This window comes from Temnothorax nylanderi, unplaced genomic scaffold (genome assembly GCF_030848795.1).
Source record: "Temnothorax nylanderi isolate EJ_2023f unplaced genomic scaffold, tnyl_v1.0 TNYL_tig0160_pilon, whole genome shotgun sequence".
In the NCBI taxonomy this organism is placed as follows: Eukaryota; Metazoa; Arthropoda; class Insecta; order Hymenoptera; family Formicidae; genus Temnothorax; species Temnothorax nylanderi.
The window spans coordinates 323,987-345,023 of record NW_027249222.1 but is presented as its reverse complement, the minus strand read 5'-3'; the positions used below and the strand labels follow the sequence as shown (position 1 = coordinate 345,023).

Here is a 21,037-nt window from a genome sequence, read left to right as displayed (position 1 = left end):
TATAGAGTGTTGTAATAAATCATTTTTAAGAAATTTTGAATATTAATAAACAAGTTTTGCGAGGAACCCCGTTATACTCCGCATAATAAGGAAAACTCACACTTTCAAAGAAATAATAATTTCATCCATTTAAACTATTCTTTCGCGGTAAAATTTGTGTCGTTTTTACAGTGGATATTTTAAAGAATATTTTAGTTAAAATCAAGTTTATTTATTTATTTTTAATATATGTTTTAAACTTGTTTAAACCTTAAAGTTACCATTATGCCCCGGGTTCTCCTATATCTCATAAATCCTTGTTTCTTTTTATTTCTACACAGTAAACATACAGATAATTAATTTATCTATATAAGAAAATAATAACGTGTAAATGGTAGGTACGCGAGATAATATCGCAGTAAAAGATAAATATACCTTTTCATATTTAAATCTTTCGTTATCTTTTTTACAAATAGTATATTTATTACGCACAAATTAAATATAAGTGATATTAATTATATCTATACTCTATACTAATATATAAAATCCTTACGGGTGGTGTATGTTTGAACGTTAATAACTTAAAAACTATTGCACCGAATTTTTACCACAAGTATATGAAATAGAGGTAGAATTTTCCGGAGAGTGCTATAGAGTGTGTAGTTTTTCGTTATCTATTTTCTGGAAACCGATTTTTTTAATTCTTTATTTTTTAAATATTAAAAAAATTAAAGAAATCGGTTTCCAGAAAATAGATAACGAAAAACTACACACCCTATAGCACTCCCCGGAAAATTCTACCCCTATTTCATATACTTGTGGTAAAAATTCGGTCCAATAGTTTTTAAGTTAAAAACGTTCAAACATACATCACCCGAAATGTATGTTTGAACGTTTTTAACTTAAAAACTATTGGATCGAATTTTTGCCACAAGTATATGAAATAGGGGTAGAATTTTCCGGAGAGTGCTATAGAGTGTGTAGTTTTGACGTAGAACTACGTCTTTCCCAGAAGGGGGAGTTATTAAATAAATAAATAAATAAATAAATAAATAAATAAATAAATAAATAAATAAATAAAGGAATAAAGGAATAAAGGAATAAAGGAATAAAGGAATAAATAAAGGAATAAATAAAGGAATAAATAAAGAAATAAATAAAGGAATAAAGGAATAAAGGAATAAAGGAATAAAGAAATAAATTTTAAATTTTATCTTTGATTTTCAATACCGATTTATGCCTAAATAGAAGGAAAAGTATTAAAGGAAAATTTTGTTAGCATTAAAGGAAGGTTGGTATTGAATTTGGCGAAGATCGTTGAAGGGGTAACCGATTTTTACTTTAAAAGTGTACAAGTTTTCTAATACCATTATATTCTTCAGTTTTTTCTACTCTTATTTCATATATAATATTAGATGATTGCATAAGTACGTGCCCGATTTTCATACCAAAATTATCTTTAAATCGGATTTAATATAAGAAAATAATCACATCCATGAAATTTGTTTTAAATTTTATCTTTGATGAAGGGGTAACCGATTTTTACTTTAAAAGTGTACAAGTTTTCTAATACCATTATATTCTTCAGTTTTTTCTACTCTTATTTCATATATAATATTAGATGATTGCATAAGTTCGTGCCCGATTTTCATACCAAAATTATCTTTAAATCGGATTTAATATAAGAAAATGATCACATCCATGAAATTTGTTTTAAATTTTATCTTTGATTTTCAATTTAAAAAATACAAATTAAGTTGCTATTTTCACATATTTATTATATGTCAATTTAAAAAACGGTGGTGTTCAAAACTGAATATTTTTAAAGTAATTTATTTAGAGCCATTTTTACTAATATGGATATGGAAGATTTGCGTCCTCACTCTGATGAACGGAATGAATTTCTTAGAAGTAAATTAAATTAAATTAATTTATTTTATTTCTAAATAAATTTAAATAAAAGGTTTCGATTTTTTTATGTAATACAAATATTGTTTAACCATAAATTTTAAAGCTGTATAATGTACTATATATAATGTATAATGTATCTATGTATAATTTATTTATTTATTTCTCTGTTTTTAAATTTAGTTATGGATGATGGAATGGATGAAGTTTTATTGAATGCTATGTTAGCATATGAAAGGGAGCAAGCAGAAAATGTTAAACGGAAGACTAGGGAAAAGAGCCCTGAAAAGCGTTTACGGTAAAAAATTTTAAAGATGTATATTTGTTGTCTTTTAAAAAATATTGTTAAAAAAAATTATTCTTTGTATAGGAAGCGAAAGTGTAACGAAAAAGATGAGGAAAAAGATAAGAATGTATAAAATTTACTGCAGAAGAAAGAATAAAAAAATAACTTGAATGTTAAAATGCTTTATATATAAAAAAATATTTATTAATTTAAAATTGAATAAATAAAATTTTATTTTAAAAATATCTCTTTTTTTAAATGATTTGGTATTCAAGATCTCGAATATATCGTATTCATGTATTCACTTATTATAAATGGTGATTGGTATATCGTTCGCCTGTCTTATGTGTGGCATGCTTCATATGTATGTGTCAACTTGCGAGGTTCGTTTCGCAAATGACTAAAAACTTACATAATTATTAAAAGTAAGGTATTGCAGTTTTCTTGCAATAACCTGCAGTTAAAACGAGAGAAAAAGACAAAGAGACAGAGAGAGAGAGAGAGAGAGAGAGAGAGAGAGAGAGAGAGAGAGAGAGAGAGAGAGAGAGAGAGAGAGAGAGAGAGAAGAAAGAAATCAGAAGTGTGATAAAGGAAAAAGGTAAGGATGTGTTTTAAATATTAAATTTTTTATGATAATCTTATCTATATTATCTATATAGATTGCAAAATCTTGAATGTGCAAATTTTTCTTTCTATTTATCTAAAGAAGTTTCAGGTTCGAACCCTGGCTGAGGTAATATTTTACGCAATAAATTTAATTATTTACTCAAGACGTTTATATTATAAAAGCATTTAAAATTACATCAATTTAAAATGACCAAGAATCCTTGGTTGAAACGCGGTGACGATTCGTCAGGACGATTATAATTATAGGTATTGATTATAGGTGTTTATTTTGTTGTGAAAGAGACGAAAAAAAGCAGGAGTGTGATAAAAAAAAAGGTAAAGGTGGGACAAAGAAAAAAGGAGAAACTATACTAATATATAAAATCCTAAGAATCCTTGGTTGAAACGCGGTGACGATTCGTCAGGACGATTATAATTATAGGTATTGATTATAGGTGTTTATTTTGTTGTGAAAGAGACGAAAGAAAGCAGGAGTGTGATAAAGAAAAAAGGTAAAGGTGGGACAAAGAAAAAAGAAGAAATTTCCTATTTTTACTACTTTCTTCGTAAATAATTATAGGTATTGATTTTGTTAATAATTATAGGTATTCAGGTATTCAGCCAGGATTTGAACCTGGACCTCCCTCATTCCGGGATGGGGATGGGGATGGGGACCCCGCTGGGGTGTTATTTTTCGCAACATTTCCTTTATATTCTCAGTATCCTATCCTATATGTATATGTATATATATATACATATATATATATATATATATATATATATATATATATCATATCGTTTAATCCAAATTTCTTGTGTATGTTTTAATATGATTAAATTGATATCAATGTAATTGTGTGATTGTATCGTTCTGGCTTTGGTTGAGACTGCGTTATGTCCGGAAGTAACGGCGCGTGGTCTGCCAGGGCAAAAGAATTGTACGTATAAAAAAGTCACTCAAGAATTAATATATATTATTCGGACAAGCAAGATCCAGTCCTGACCGATTACGGCGTATACCCCTAAAAACGAACCTCGTTATGGTAAAAAATAGTAACCTATCAAGTGTCTGAATGAGATGTCTATAGAATAAGTTTTGAGGTCTTTGAATACGAATCTAATATCAAAATTGCAATCGACCCGTTAGGAAATTGCAGTGGATATAGATAGGCTGACAAGTGTACACAAACCCCAAATAAAGTTAAAAATCACCCCAAAAATGCAAATATTATATTTGCAAAAATTTGAATGCCATCTATATCCTAAACAGGTGGGATATACAAGATATCAAGCTAAACAAAGAATACAAGAGCTATGCATTTGTATTTTGTTGTATTCTATCATTTACTATCCCTTTACACTTATGTATCATGAAATAACCATTAAACCTCTTACACTCTTTACAGTAATCATTTTACGTAGGTCGTAATATATGATCGCGCTACTTACTACGGTGAAAAATCGATTCAACTAACGATGGTATCGTTAATATTAACAGTAAAGAACTGAAATTACAACACAATACTAATATGGCATAAAGGCAAATAACAGAATATTTGCGAGCAAATACTTAGGTTATATAAGGTTATATAAACTAGAACAACGATGTAATTTTTGTTAAGTGTTTTATTTGTTTAAAATTATATAAAGTAGATTAATCTTAAGTAGTAACTTTATTATCAATTATTAACTTTTAATTATTAACTCTTAATAATTAATAAAATAATTCAAACTTTAATATTAGCAATATAAACTTTATATTTTATATGTAAATGAGTTGCAAAATATACTCTTGAAAATATTTTTGGTATTTAAATATAATATATCTATTGATTTTCTTCTTTGTCTGAAATATTTCATTATTCTAGACAAACAAATAGCAAATTATTAGAGAAATGTATTTACTCAAGTTTAATAAATAAAAAGAATAAAATTGTTGCTAAAGTGGATCCATCGATATGTTTATATTTGCTTAGATTATGCTTTGCGCGGATAATGGGACTGTTAATTCCCGATTATTCTTCTTCACGAGATGCTGATGGTTTAAGCGGCTCGACTTTGATCTTGAATCCATCATGTCTTTTCAGAATAATATCAGCTCGCAGGTGGAAATCTTTGTCCGGCGTATCAGAAATAATACGGTAATTCCTCAGTATCGTCGATAACAAAACCTTCAGTTTTAACATAGCATATTTCTGCCCTACGCAGGACCTTTGAAAAATAGGTTATTGTCAACAAATGTAATAATATACGCGAGAAATTTGGCAGATATCGACATTTCAAGAACAAACATTTTATTAAACTTAAATGTAATTTTTTAAATATATAGATATCTCATAATTTAGCAAAATTTTTAGAGATAGTAGAAAACAGTTGTTACTAAAAAGTTTTACTAATTTTTAAATACCTTGGCCCAGCGCTGAAAGGAATGTAAGCATAATGATGTCTTTGCTGCATTCTTTCCGGTAAAAAGTTATCTGGATTGAAAACTGTTGGATTTGGATAATATTTCTCCAACCGATGCGTTATGAACTGTACGATCAGTACAGTGTTAGACTTTGGAAGAACATAATCACCTGTAACTTTAATATATAACATATTAAATGTATTTTATTTAATTTATAAACAAATTTTTTAAGTAAATACTTACTATAACGCGATTAACATTACTGTTATAGTAATGCATTTAATTAGATAACTTACCTATTTTTACATCCTCGTTTAGATGCCTGGCAATCAAAGGTACCGGTGGGAAAAGTCTCAAAGTTTCCATAATAACTCTCTCGAGATATTTCATGTTTAAAGTATCTTGGAAAGTGCATTGTCTGTCGCTATCACCAAAAATCGTGTCCAATTCTTCATGTACGCGAGCCTGCACGATAAGAATAATTGAATTAAAAAGAAAAGGAAAAAAAAAGATTAAATTATTACGATTGTTATATCGAAATCAAGCAATAAATCGACTTTCCTCAGGAACGATAGAGATTGAAGATCGTAAGATGCAATATATTGTTGAATTACTACTTTAGATTTAATTTCTAATCTTAATCGGGAAAAAAATTTAATAAAAATAAATTTTAAAAAAATTGTTTTAACAATCGTTTAATAATAATAATAATATTTATGCGTAAATATGTATATATAATGCTTTATATTGCTTTAACTAATTAAGTTTTTCTAGCTATTCCGGGATTTAATTTCATGGAAGCTATATGAAGGAAAGAGTTATTGTATGGGATGAGAAGACCTTAAACGACTACCTCAAATTTCCCAAAAAATTTATCCTGGAAACAAAAATAGTATGGCGTTAAGAAGGCCGAAGATCGAAGAGATTTGATCACTTTCTTAGCTACTTTGAAGTAACTGCGTTTTAATAAAACAGTATGTAGCAATTTTGCTGTACAAATGCAACATGCAAAATAACCATGGGGCTATGTTATTAATTATGTAATTATTGTAATCAATCATCAAAAATAGTAATAATGAATATACCTGAATATCTGGATGATTTCCTAAGACACAAAGTGCAAAACTCGAGCCAGCCGCCGTGGTATCATGACCCTGTAATAAATCAATGAATTTCTTTTTGATGTATAAAATAATAACGTGATTTATTATAGCAATGCAGTTTGCGATGCACAAGATATTTTGTAGAAGAAAAAGTTAAAAAAAGTTTAAATTATAAAGTTAATGTACATGTTCAAAGATTCATGATAAGATTACATTTATTCTCAAAAAGAAATTGTCATACTTCAAACATGATGGTGTTTACTTCCTCCCAGATCTCCTCATCAGTCATTTCCCCATTCTTCTTCAATTCGAACATCCTTTCTAAAAAAGCATATCGCTTTTTCTCATCTACGTCGTTCTCATCGATATTATCGAGGTAATCTGTTACGTTATGCATATAATTAGCGGTCTTATTTTTAGCATTTTCTATATTTTCCGTCGAATTTAAATTTTCCATTGGTTTACCGTTTTGCACTTTTTTTACTTGTTGATCTTTCACAAGTTCTTCTTCGAAGTCCTTTGATTTCTCTTTGATCACATGTTCTGTCAAAGTATGAACAATACGGAGCAGTTTTTCCTGGACCTTGGCAAACTTCGAATATTTGAAAAGCATGTCGTATCGTAACGATATATTATAATGTCTGCGGTGTATGATATCGGTCAGTCTACAATATTCAAATTATGGTGAGTGCGTTTTCTATGTGATAAGCAAATAATAAAAAAATAACGCTACGTGTAATTTCAAGGAAGAAACAATGTGTACTTCATCACGGCCATGGGATATTCATATCCGGTTTTCTGCCTTTTTTCTTTTTTAACTCCCATCGCTGTTTCCGTTAAAATATCAACCGTTACGGCTGACAGATAATCGTGGCAATCGAATTCCTTTCCAACTTTATCGCGAAGCCGGTTCACGAGATCTATGCTGTTTTCATAAAATAACGGCACAAACGTCTTCAATATGTTGATATAAAACGTGGACGCAATCATCTTTCTATGTCTGCGCCATTTGTCGCCTTTTGTGATCAGCAAACCGTCTCCAAGCCACGGTTTGAAGAATCTACAATGGAGAATAAAGAGGATTATTTTAGGCAATATTAGTAAGCAATATCTTATACATATAATAAATGACAAAATATCTAGAATAAAATTTGCACCTCTTGTTTTACATATTACTATAACAAAGCGCAATATACATTTTAGTGATTTTATCAATTATTAATTCGACATCTCACTTGTATTCCTCGGCTTTGTCGATATGCGTAGAACTGCTCAAGATTATTTGAATATCTTGTGGATCTGTTATAAAGGATACTGTTTTTGTACCGAAATACACGCCTCCTGTACTTCCATACTTTTCATAAAGTTCAATAGCTTTCTCTACCATTAATTCAGGAGGCGATGTAAGAGGTAATAATCCATGTCCTATAATAGGTATGGATGGTGGACCTAAATGAAGAAAAGATTTGTTGTAGGATAATTTAACAAGTGAATCATAATCAATATTGATAAAGATTATTCGCTAAAAACATATTTGCCGAGTAAAAAGTTAAAATTTATTTTTTATTATTAATATATACGTGTACCTGGTAGTTTCTTTATGAAACGAACTGCTCGAGAGGTTTCGATGTAATAGTACGCTGCAATTAACACTGCAACAAGCGTCAGCAGAGAAAAAATTACGATTGACGTATAAGATGTCGTAATTGGATCCGTGTCCATTGTGTTAAGGAGAAGTACTGTCTCGTGATAGCGACGTAGCGACTGTGCCGATATTGAAAAAAATACAAGAGAAAAAAGTACTTTGATTCAAGAAGAATCAAAGTACTGTAACAGTGCTTTAATAGAAATATTTTATTCGTTATTGACGACTAAAGAAGCCATGTTATTAATCACTTGTCAACGGTAAATGCGTCTCTAACTCGCTCGCAGTCGTGACCGATATATATTTTATAAGCTGGTAGTCTAGACAAATTTACGTATTTGTCACTTTTTAATTATACAATGACCTCGCAATCTTATTGCTTGCTCATTTCCATGTCTACCTATATTCATTACGCAAATAACACTATTCTACAAAATTAAACTCATTTTCTGCTTCAAAAATGAAATCAGCTAATCTTTATTAGAGGAGCGCAAGATGGCAAGGACAATTACTAAGACGAGTTTATCACAAGCAACGTTCCAAAAAATAAAGCACAAAATATACTTACAAAAATTATTTACAATGAATGTACAGTCTGAATTTCAGGTTCTCGGATAGATACCGTAAAGCGGGCGCGCGCACAAAAGTTTCTACGCGAGAATTCGACTGATAGAGCGATCGAATAAGCGGTTGAAAGCGGAATCAGCGTACTGTCTATAGCGATTGAAATACGAGTGAGAATCCTGAGCGATTCGTCCGTCGTCGCACGGAAAAAAATGTCATTAACAGGTTTCGCCAATTAACGACCATCGATCTCAACCGCACGGAAAAAAAAGATTAGCTACTATAGGGACAAGTAACATTTTTTGCTGCAAGAGCTAATTAATTTAGCAATAAATGTTTTTATTAAACAGGTGAATTTATCTTTTTGCCTAATTCCTTAAATTTATATTATTTTAAGCAAACTTTTTGCTATTGCAGCAAAAAATGTTAGTTGTCCCTATAGTAGCTAATCTTTTTTTTCCGTGCGGTTGAGATCAATGGTCGTTAATTGGCGAAACCTGTTTATGACATGAGGTGGTTATTTTTGTCCTATAGAACCGCGATTGTCTCATGACATTGACGTTTATTTGGTCAAGAGAAAGTTATGGCGTTTTCGATTTGCTACTCGACCCGACTCGGGTCGCATCAATGGACGTGGAATACATACACAGATATGTATGTATTCCACGTCAATGATGCTAGAGTCCTGTAATGATGCAACCCGAGTCGGTTTGAGTCGCAAATCGAAAACGCCATTAGACGAACTTTCCAGAACGACTCATTTGACGAAAAACCCATGTCATAACGATCGTAGATGATTAACGCGAAAATCATACATGTAATGCTCGAAGTCAATCACGGTCTCAAACAGTTAGTAAAAAATTTTAATTAGCTCTAGTTTCGATGATATAGGAGATTGGAACACCCAAAAACCGCTTTTTGGTCGATTATAATTTTTTATCGAAACATGACAAATAATTTGGAAACGTCTCAAGAGAGAAAGTACTTATATCTTCTACTTTATTAAGAAAAAATTCAAATTTTTGCAAATATAATATTTGGTTTCTTGGGATGGTTTTTAATTTTATTTGCAGGAGTTTATGTATACTTGTCTGCCTGTCTACATCCAGCGCAATTTCCTAACGGATCATGTTAGTCATTGATTAATGAGATATTTTGGCAATATTGAAAAAATTAATTTTATCCTTGCTACAACTCTGAACTTTTTCAAACTATACCCCTAAAAATGAACCTCGTTATGGTCAGAAATAGTAACCTATCAAGTGTCTGAATGAGATGTATATAGAATAAGTTTTTGAGGTCTCTGAATACGAATCTAATATCAAAATTGCACTCAACCCGTTAGGAAATTGCAGCGGATATAGATAGGCTGACAAGTGTACACAAACCCCTGCAAATAAAGTTAAAAATCACCCCAGGAATGCAAATATTATATTTGCAAAAATTTGAATTTTTTCTTGATAAAGAAGATATGAGCTTCCTTTTGAGACATTTCCGAATTATTTATCATGTTTCGTTGAAAAGTTACAGTTGACCAAATATAGCTAAACTAGCGGTTTTGGGGGTTTCAACTTTCAACCCTCTATATTATAGAAATTAGAACTAATTAAAAATTTTTACTAACATATTCGGATTTAGTGACTCCAAATTAGTAAAGATTGGCTGATATCGTTTCCGAAACATTTTTGTTATAGAGCAGTGTAGCATCACGCGTTCGATTTCGAGCGTAAGTTAGTTCGTCAATGTGGAAACATTGCCCCAGACGTGACATAATCGTAAGTGCAACGCTTTTTAATAAACGACCGGAAATCGACTTATCGGCATTATAAAAGAAGCATTAGAAATGCAATAGCCGTAAGTGCAACCTTTTTAATGAACGACCGGAAATCGACCTGCCAACATTATAAAAGAAGCATTAGAAACCTGAAAAGTATAAAAAGATTGTTGTGGCATATGACAAAGTAACGAAATTATTGGTATATCGTAATTATTGACGTGTCATTGTTGATTTCACTTTTAATTTTAAATTAATACAAATCGCTTTTTTGTATAATAAAGCAGAATATTTATTACAGTATTATAATTAAAAACAATAAATAAAACGTATAATAAATTAAGACTATTTGAATTGCAATGTACTTGAATATAAAACATTTTCCTCATGCAAATATCAAATTATTCGGAAAGAGGTGGTGAGGACCATCATATGCGCGTAAAGAACAAGAGTGTGAAAGTGATATTATTAATTATATTCAATGAACGAGATGTTATAAATTGTATTTAATTTGCAATGCACTTTCCGTTCTTCTTTTGATATTAAAAATCTTTATAAATCTTTCAACAAACTTGATTAATTTTTTAAGTAATTATTATAGTATATAGAATGTTAAATTAAACAACGTGTGTATAATGAGTAAAATGTATTTTAAATATTTCGTAAAAAGATATATCAAGTACAAGATCGTAGAATATTTATTTTAAGCTTAATCAAGACACTGATATTTACAAGAACGTTGATAGCACTAGTGACGATGGAAATATCGTCTACGTCCGTATATAATTTACAGAAAGTTCTAATCCTAAAATGACACTTTCGACATTTTCATAATACTTTGATTCGACTCGAGACGAAAGAACGATCGAGTATTGTAACGCATTTGTAAGTAATATAGAATTTTTACAACAAAAATATATAATATTTTTTATAATCGACATCGCTCTTGTAGAAATGTATACAATAAAACCGTATTATATATTACGAGGCGTGTATTATGATAAATATAATCGCATAAATTAATATACATTCGCAACAATTTCATCGTTTCTGTTAGATGGTAAGATAATCACGCTTATATTGTAAATATTAAATAATATTTCTATGTATTTGAGGGAGGAGGAATTGTATCTTTTGATGAATGATAATTAATTATAATAGTGACAATTAAAAACCTGTTCGCATTGCTTTATTTCACATATTTAAGGCACGTGTACATACACATTTTTCTATCACGCTGTTAAATATTATTCTCTTAAAAAATCCATTAAAAAATATCTAATGCTTATTTGATTGCTGCAACGTCATATATAATATACTGACGAATGACTACTTTCGTTCTTGGATAGATCGTAATATCGCAAACAAGTAGCACGACATCATGTATAGAAAAATGTAACAGTAACTCTTATACGTTAGTACCTTAAATCGGTCAAAAATTTCGAGTATAAAAAAGATATAAATATTAATATAACTTACCGCCTACGATTAGTTAAGGCACTTTTATGTACAAATTTTGATTGTGTCTCGCGCTGCATTTAAGTCGATTCACAGATTATTTCCATACAGGGTGTATCAAATACTTAACAAAGCTAAACACGAGGAAATGATAGAGGACATATAGAGTGATGCATATAAAATCTTTCTATATATAGATTGTAGATTGCTTTATATGCATATATATATGTATAATCTATATATATAAAATAGAATGTCTGTATGTATGTCTGTATATATATATGTCTGTTCTTTATACACTCTTAAACTATTCGACCGAATTTTTACCAAAAGTATATAAAATAGGGGTAGAATTTGATGGGGAGTGCTATAGAGTGTATAGTTTTTCGTTACCGATCTTTTTGGGAATCGGTATATTGAATAAAAAATATATTGTGTAATTTTAAATATTATAATTTAATTAATAATAAATAAATATAATAAAATTTGAATAAAAATGAATATAAAAGATTCTTTGCAATTGGCTGATAAGCCATTGCCTGACAAAGGAATTTTTTTCGATTAAGGATATTGAAACACAAATGAAGTCGTTTGAAGAAAAACGACTCCCGGGCGAAGCCCGGATAACCAGCTAGTAAAGTATATAATTATAAAAAAATTTTTAATGCCTAAATAGATAATTTGTTTATGATTATTTATTAGACCACAGCATCGAACATTATTACAATAAATTTAACAATATAAACAAATATTACAATTAAAACATAAAGAGCAAAAAAAATTATTAATAGTAATAGTTAAATTAAAAATATGCCTAAGATTCTGATGTATGCTGTTTGCGTGAAGAAACTGTCCTCTGTAGACAAACTAATAGGTCTTTAACAAAGTTATACAGCATAGAATATAATTCTAAAAGTAAGTCTGCCTAGCGTTGGGTCGACTTTTTCTGAAAGAATTTCGGGTCAGGTAAAATATTTTCGCTTTTCTTTTGAGAGGAAAAAGGGGAAGAAAGAAAAACACGATGTGAGGTATAACCGCATTAGCACACCGACAAATGTATTACTATTGTAAAAATTTGGAAGTTAAAACTGACGGTTTCTGAAGCTCTTTTAGTTTTTAGCCAAAGTAAATGTAAAATGCCGAATGCAGCTAGAAAAAAATAATAGAAATATTTGTAACAATGCAATATTTGTAACAATGCTGGCACCAACGACACAATTAGAAAACAAGCGCCTAAGCATATCTTCTGTCTTTCAGATTTTACCTGAAACATCCCCCGCTTTCCAATAGAAAGCAGTCTATTATATACGTCTATGGTGAATCCTCATCGACCCACGAGAGAAGACGAGAGCGAACGGATTCTCAATATGGAAGGAATCATCATCCATTGTGAGTAAACAAATTCCTCAGTATATCCCGAGCTATTGGCGATGTTCCGTATAAACCGTACATCAACGGCGAGCCTGAGGTCCAATGCGTACCTCTGAATGGTCGCACCGAGGATTTTCTAATCGCCTGTGACTAATTGTGGGATTACGTGGGAAAGTTTCCCGTTTGATCACGTTGACCACAGCCACTCACAGCCCCCGATGCATGGAGTTTTTCCAGTGGACCAGCCAACCAGATATTTTTATTTTAAATCAGCCAACTGACGACGTCAATTGAGTCCCACTTCAAAGAACCACGGCGCTCCGGCAGTTGCAGAACCAGTGTTGCAGAATCCCTACGATCTTAAGCACGTGCATCAGAGTGCTGCAGAGTGCTAAGCGCGCGGGTTCTCTCAACAATATCACCGTAATCGTAGTGTTCTTGACGTAGTGTTCGCCGCCGATTGAAATGGCCTCGCCCTCAAGTCCGCGTAAAATCCTGATGCATCAAGCACTGAATCGTCCAATACTGAACATTATGGATTCTAGTAATCCGACTTATCTGATGCCGTGGAATCACGATCTACTCGATGTAAAGCCATCACCCATCACCTACATCAGGCAGCTGACCGACAATGAGATACGTTGCCCCCATTCCGATATGAATTCCGATATGGTTTTCGATGTCACAAATACTGTATTCGAAAGAATGAACGTCAAACAGTGGTACGACGAATACAATTACACGCGCAATTTAGATTCGGAGACCGATGAGGATGTGCACGACAACAATTACCCTCTCACCGATTCGTCGCCGCTCGATCTCTCCCTCAAGTTGGAGAAAAATCTGAAGGAGTGTTTTGAACTTCTAAAGAAGCAGCTACCGGCGCAAGACGAAAAGAAGTCTTCGAGCCTCTCCATTCTCCATGCAGCGAACAAGTACATACAGGCATTGCGAAAGAAAGAACGAGATTACGAACATGAGCTGGAGAGGCTCACCGAAGAGGGGTGTCAATCTGTACAGAGATTCGTGGCATTGAAGAAAGAACTCGATCCAAATTGGGATCTTATAGACATTAATGAGCTTTATTTGCTGGAACAGAATCCTGAGACGGATGAGGTGACCGTAAAAAACGAAAGTACGGAGGTTGATGTTACTGGACTGCCACGGGGTGGCACGAGGTACAGCAGCACGAGCAGTCTAAACAGCGTAACGACGGCCAGTTTCCCGCAAGCATTGCAGTCCACTAGCACGACTTCCAATATTCATAATCAGACCACGACCGCGGATATCGTTTGCCAAACGCAGTCGAACTCGCGGGTGGAAAAGTCGCCGGTGGAAGCAGAGAAGCACAGCAGCGATGACGACAGGAATGACAACGATTATTCTAACAGCGACAATGCGAACGTCTGCCTGGTGGACTCGGTAGTAGACGATGACGACGTAGACAATCGTGTCCGACCGAATGACGAAGACATTTGCGACGCGGACGACGAAAATGACGAAATGCTGCGCAACCACAGTGACGACGACGACGAATACAATGACGCGGACAATTTAGATTCGGAGACCGACGTCGACACCGACGAGGATGTGCATGACAATTACTTTCTCGCCTCATCCTGCTCGTCGTCGCTCGATCTCTCCCTCGAGAGCGAAAAGTCGCCGGTAGAAGCAGAAAAGCACAGCAGCGATGATGACAGCAGCGACAACGATTATTCTAACAGCGACAATGCGAACGTCTGTCTGGTGGACTCGGTAGTAGACGATGACGACGTAGACGATCGTGTCCGCCCGAGTGACAGAGACGTTTGCGACGCGGACGACGATTACACGGATAATTTAGGTTTGGAGACCGACGTCGACATCGACGAGGATGTGCACGACAATAATTACTCTCTCGCCGCATCGTCGCTCGATCTCTCCCTCGAGAGCGAAAAGTCACCGGTGGAAGCAGAGAAGCACAGCAGCGATGACGACAGGTATGACAACAACTATTCTAACAGCAAATTAAGAAATAATGGGCTATGAGAGCCGACGCAAGATCAGATATGCAGAAATTATATTTAAAGACTCTTAGTCAATACATTAAAATTCAAACGTTTCGGCCCTAAATCAGGCCCTTTTCAGTGACTCATAAATATGATGTATAAAAAGTTAATATGCACGCATACAATGGTAATGCAATGGGCTATAAACGCGAAACGCAAGCGCAGATATTAGAGTTCGCATTTTAAGAATGTCAGGTGCGCGTTCAGATCTCTATGGAGGTATATATTACGGCGCGTATGTCCGACAAGCATCCGCGCAGCACTCGACAGCGGGAACCATCAAAGAAGGAGACGAAAGGCAGCAAACTGTGGCCCGACAGAACTACAGAATGCAGTAACTATTAGGACCATTATAAGAGATGGAAATTGTGAATAACTTACTGCGTGCTACGCGAACCGCGTTCAAACGTCTCTGATGGAATTCATATAGCTATTCCCCGTCTGGAGAGCAATGTGTGTTCGTTGGCATCTGAACCACGAATGTGAGTTCAAAACGCACGCCGTGATCTCAAGAACACGCGAACGTATAATAGTTAAGAAACAAACAAACACATCGCCGAACATACGGCCGCACCAAGAGAAATCAACGGATTTGCTTAAACATTAGAACGATGTTTTATTTTATTTATTAGCGGGAGATATGATTCGCCCTGATCTTGCGTCGGCTCTCATAGCCCATTATTTCTTAATTTGTTTTTATTCAGAGCCTTATTATACATTTGTTTATTCTAACAGCGACAATGCGAATGTCTGCCTGGTGGATTCGGTAGTAGACGATGACAACGTAGACAATCGTGATATCCAACCGAATGACAAAGATGTTCGAAATGCGTACGACGAAATGCTGCGCGACCACAGTGTCCACAGTGACGACGACGATGACGAGGATGTGCACGATAACAACTTTCTCGCCTCATCGTTGTCGCTCCATCTCTCCCCCGAGAGCGAAAAGTCGCCGGTGGAAGCAGAGGAGCACAGCAGCGATGACAACAGGAATGACAACGATTATTCTAACAGCGACAATGCGAACGTCTGCCCGGTGGAGTCGGTAGTAGACGATGACGACGTAGACAATCGTGATGTCCAATCGAATAACAAAGATGTTCGAGACCCGTGCAACGACATAATTCGGCGATTGCTGCGCGACCACAGTGTCGACAGTGTTCTGCGATGGCTGCGCGACCACAGTGACGACGACGACGACGACGAGAATGTGCACGATAACAACTTTCTCGCCTCATCATCGTCGCTCGATCTCTCCCCCGAGAGCGAAAAGTCGCCGGTGGAAGCAGAGGAGCACAGCAGCGATGACGACAGGAATGACAACGATTATTCTAACAGCGACAATGCGAACGTCTGCCCGGTGGAGTCGGTAGTAGACGATGACGACGTAGACAATCGTGATGTCCAATCGAATAACAAAGATGTTCGAGACCCGTGCAACGACATAATTCGGCGATTGCTGCGCGACCACAGTGTCGACAGTGTTCTGCGATGGCTGCGCGACCACAGTGACGACGACGACGACGACGAGAATGTGCACGATAACAACTTTCTCGCCTTATCATCGTCGCTCGATCTCTCCCCCGAGAGCGAAAAGTCGCCGGTGGAAGCAGAGGAGCACAGCAGCGATGACGACAGGAATGACAACGATTATTCTAACAGCGACAATGCGAACGTCTGCCCGGTGGATTCGGTAGTAGACGATGACGACGTAGACAATCGTGATGTCCAGTCGAATAACAAAGATGTTCGAGACCCGGTCAACGACAAAATTCTGCGATTGCTGCGCGACTACAGTGTCGACAGTGTCGACAGTGTTCTGCGATCGCTACGCGACCACACTGAAAGAAAAATTCTTGGTAATCTTGTGAGATACATTTAGTAATTCTTTAGTAGTTCTTTTTAAAATATTTGATTATTATTACCGAATATAATATTAATAACAAAACATTTTGCAATAATTATAAACATTTTGAAAGAGCCAATTTTGCGTTTAGTTGAGCCATCTAAATTATATAGTACTTATTATCAAATAGCTTAGTGATAAATAACAAACAGTTTGATAATTAGAACTAAATTGTATGAAAAAGCGTTATCTGAATGATTTGGTGACAGTTACTCAATTATTTAGTAACCAATTTGGTAATTTAGCAAGTATTACTAAATTTCGTAAGTATTACTAAATAATAAAATATTCTTTACTGCGCGAAAGCGCAGGCATTTGTTAGTGGTGGCGCTTCAGGGAACCGAGAGCGTTGCACGCATCCATTTGTTAATTACTAATAAACTATCAGTTTATACTTACCAAACTGTTTGTTTACATTTACCATTACTTGGTAATAATTACCAATCTTTGCCAATAATAACCAAATTATATCAGGTTTTACTACAATTATTTGTTAACATTAATCAAATTATTTCGTCACATTCATCTATATACGTTTAGTTGAAGCTATTTCACCAGGTAGCTTGGTCACGTTAACCAAGCCTGGATTATTATAACCAAGCCTTTTTTTCAGTGCACAGTGTCCACAGTGACGACGACGACGACGACGACGACGACGACGACGACGACGACGACGACGACGACGACGACGACGACGATGACGACGACGAGGATGTGCACGATAACAACTTTCTCGCCTCATCGTCGTCGCTCGATCTCTCCCCCGAGAGCGAAAAAAAGTCGCCGGTGGAAGCAGAGGAGCACAGCAGCGATGACGACAGGAATGACAACGATTATTCTAACAGCGACAATGTCAACGTCTGCCCAGTGGACTCGATAGTAGACGATGGTGACGTAAACAATCGTGTCCGACCGAGTGACAGAGACGTTTGCGACGCGGACGAAGAAATGCTGCATGACCACGGTGACGACGATGAAGCGCGTGTCGAGACTGCTGGCACGCATACCGTTGTGAACGATGACAAGTCGCAAGTAGAGATAATGGCGAGCGACGACGAGGATTCGGACGTGGACGAACTCGAGTACGAGACATCCTATGCAAATACGGAGACCCTGGCCAGCAACGTGGGAAATACCGATTACGACGAAATTATACGCCAAACACAGATCGAGAAGGAACTCATTGATGCTATGGATAATAGCATCAATGAAGTTTTGACTAAACCTCCTCAGCATGCACAGTTCGAATCGGACATTGATTTCGAGAGCGAGTGGGTTCATATCAAGCTGAACGAACAGGAATCCGCAGCGGCGGCTGTTGCAGCAGACAAATCGCCTCTCGACGACGAATGGGTGATGCTGGATGGCTCATCCAATTAGGAGGAAGACGATTGTCACCAAGAATAATCCCCTGGCTATATCGCTTACACCAGGTAATTATAAGGCAGCATTCGAGAAAAATGTCGATTTAAATGCCGTACATACATTGGACGACAGTTTAGATTTTAGATGGTGCTGAACAAGTGAACACGCCGCGCGCCGCCGCGTTCACCCAAGCCGTATGCAGACGAGGATCGTGCGCACACACCCCTCTCGGAGGACAAGAGCCCGAGCGATGTCTTGTGCGCGTCAACACCGCAGTCCCCAGACGATAACTCTGTGTCCACTACGAGCTCTGAAATTAGCTCCGAAACAATGGCTTTTTCTCTTTCAGCAACAATGCATGACAAGGAAAAGTCGACCCATTATCCTTGGCGTGTATCTATGGAACCATTCAGCGCCATGGGGAGAAAAATAATAAATAACTTTATGAATAGGCCTGTTCTTTTCAACTGAATTTCTTGCATGGTTCTCATCTTTTCTCTTTTTCTCTCCAACAATGAAAAGAAAAAGAAGAAAGATGAAAAAAATGAAAAAGAAATTCTGTATGCTTTATAACTCTGTTAATTTTGCGAAGTTTTCAATCTTAAAACATTCTCCAGACATTATATTTTTAGGAAATATAAAAAGTAGATTTTTTTATTCTTTAGAAAGTACAAATCCCTCGATATGACTATCGAAATAGTGTCGGCTTAGCCCCGGTCTCCCCTACATTTATTTATCACATCATTACATAAAATTTGTTACGTCAAATTTTATTTGATAAAATGCCTAAATTCTTTAGAATAATTTTGCATGCATCTTACATGTAAGAAACACATAAAGAATTATATTTTCATATCATATCGAGGGAGGAGCACAACTATCGTGCGCTCTCTTTCTTTCTCTTTGTTTCTCTCTCATTTCTAAAGTAACATGTCCAACACATGAACTACACGACTGCAGGCCCATTTCGATTTAGTTTCAGTTTCTAATGCCTTTGTGTATTAGAAACAATAGAAACTGCAAAATGCATTGTTGTCGGATAAATGATGACTTATATGGAAAACTCCGACATCTGGGAAACCATCAGTTTGTCTACAGCAAAGAGAGTTTTTTACGCAAGCAGCATGCATTAGAATTGGGCAAATTTAATTTAACTATTATTATTAAAAATTTTTTGTTTGTTTCTTCTATTTAATTTTTTTGTTTATTCCTTATATTTGAATTGGAATATTTGTGCATATTGTTAAATTTATTGTAATAATGATCAATGACGTTGTCTAATAAATAACAATTTAATGTGATTCTCTTTCATAATTTATTTTAATTTAATATAATCTGCGAGACATGTAGGTTAAAAATAGAGTATTAAAAAAAAATCTTTTTTATAACAATTAAAAATTATGAATAAGTCTATATAGTTACCATCTACTTATTGTATAAATAATTCAATAGTTTAATGTTGATTGTTATATCAGTGATAGGAAATAAAAATAATTTTGCCAGATCATAAAGTTGTTGTGTGCATCACACTTTAAATGATTGTTAAGCAAGAATGGCACCAATTGCAACTGCATTATTTAAATTAATTTCCTCGTTAGCTTTAGTATCGACCATTGTATGTTTATGGCTCACCATGTAAAGATGAACCTTGAGTTTAAGCAGCACATTCTGGCTCGCGAGAATACAGATGATTCGTTCGCGCTGTTAACGTTTGTCACGACAAATTGTCAGTAATTGTATATGAAAAAAATTTATTTTATAATTTTTTATTACTTTTTATAAAATTTAAATTTTTACTTACTTCATATTAAACAATTTTTAATAAAAGCCTTACATTAAGAATTTATCATTTCGCTTTATTTTAATTCGTAATTTGTTTTATTTTTTGTACAAGTCTTTTTCTGGATTGTTTTGAGATATTGTAATATAGACAAGAAAAAAATTTAATTAATTATAAGTATTCATTGCTGCAAATAAAAGTACATTAAGATACATTATTAGTCTTCTTTATTGAAATATTACACTGGAGGACTGAAGCAGACACTAAAATCTTTGCGATAACATCAATAAACTGATCAACACTTCACAATGTAAATGATACCGTTTATACTGGTTTCCACCGCATGATATTTTCATGAGCTGTGAAATCTCGTGTAATATGCGTACTTAGTTTAATAATAACCACTCCATGAATAGCATAAAGATAACATAATGACCTTTGTTTTAACAGTGTTTAATGATTATAGGATACCGATATATTTCTGGTAATCCCAAAATTTAGCAACATTTATATAAGTATTGTAATGATATAAGTAATAAGATATTTAAAAAAATGACAAATCTTACAAAATCAAATAAATTGATATAATTAGAACCAATTAAAATAAGTTATCAAATCAGACAGTAATATGTTTAAAATATCGAAAGAAAATAACAAGAAGAGGAGAAGTGACTAAATCGAAATTACTTGAAAAAATTAAAAATTTATTATGACATCGTAGATGTGTGTGTAGATGCATAAATTTTACTAAAACATACTAGATTTCTTCATCTTTTAGTATTTTAATTTTTTTGTGATCTTTTTATATAGCGGGACCCCATAATTATATGCAGT

The 21,037-nt window shown here is 34.3% G+C and overlaps 2 protein-coding genes across 2 annotated transcripts; one reads left to right on the top strand and one right to left on the bottom strand.

The window, feature by feature from the left end:
* Positions 1-4,779: 4,779 nt before the first annotated feature.
* Positions 4,780-8,015, bottom strand: LOC139777742 (cytochrome P450 4g15-like). The gene is made up of 8 exons (XM_071715344.1): positions 7,876-8,015; positions 7,525-7,738; positions 7,053-7,349; positions 6,531-6,954; positions 6,272-6,340; positions 5,483-5,651; positions 5,187-5,361; positions 4,780-4,990 (listed from the first exon to the last, which is right to left on the bottom strand). The coding sequence occupies exons 1-8, from the start codon at positions 8,009-8,011 to the stop codon at positions 4,795-4,797; spliced, it is 1,680 nt and encodes a 559-aa protein (XP_071571445.1). The 5' UTR covers positions 8,012-8,015; the 3' UTR covers positions 4,780-4,794.
* Positions 8,016-13,288: 5,273 nt separating this feature from the next.
* On the top strand, positions 13,289-18,474 carry LOC139777743 (uncharacterized). The gene is made up of 3 exons (XM_071715345.1): positions 13,289-15,080; positions 15,885-17,011; positions 17,672-18,474. Exons 1-3 carry the CDS (start codon positions 13,567-13,569, stop codon positions 18,436-18,438), a joined length of 3,408 nt encoding a protein of 1,135 aa, XP_071571446.1. The 5' UTR covers positions 13,289-13,566; the 3' UTR covers positions 18,439-18,474.
* Positions 18,475-21,037: the final 2,563 nt, after the last annotated feature.

Coding starts and splice junctions, on each gene's coding strand:
- LOC139777743 (XM_071715345.1), top strand. CDS start 13,567: ATGGCCTCGCCCTCAAGTCCGCGTAAAATCCTGATGCATCAAGCACTG. Junction 15,081..15,884: donor CACAGCAGCGATGACGACAG/GTATGACAACAA, acceptor TTATTCTAACAG/CGACAATGCGAATGTCTGCC. Junction 17,012..17,671: donor CACTGAAAGAAAAATTCTTG/GTAATCTTGTGA, acceptor CCTTTTTTTCAG/TGCACAGTGTCCACAGTGAC.
- LOC139777742 (XM_071715344.1), bottom strand. CDS start 8,011: ATGGACACGGATCCAATTACGACATCTTATACGTCAATCGTAATTTTT. Junction 6,341..6,530: donor TAAACACCATCATGTTTGAA/GTATGACAATTT, acceptor GATTTATTACAG/GGTCATGATACCACGGCGGC. Junction 5,652..6,271: donor GAAATCATCCAGATATTCAG/GTATATTCATTA, acceptor CTTATCGTGCAG/GCTCGCGTACATGAAGAATT.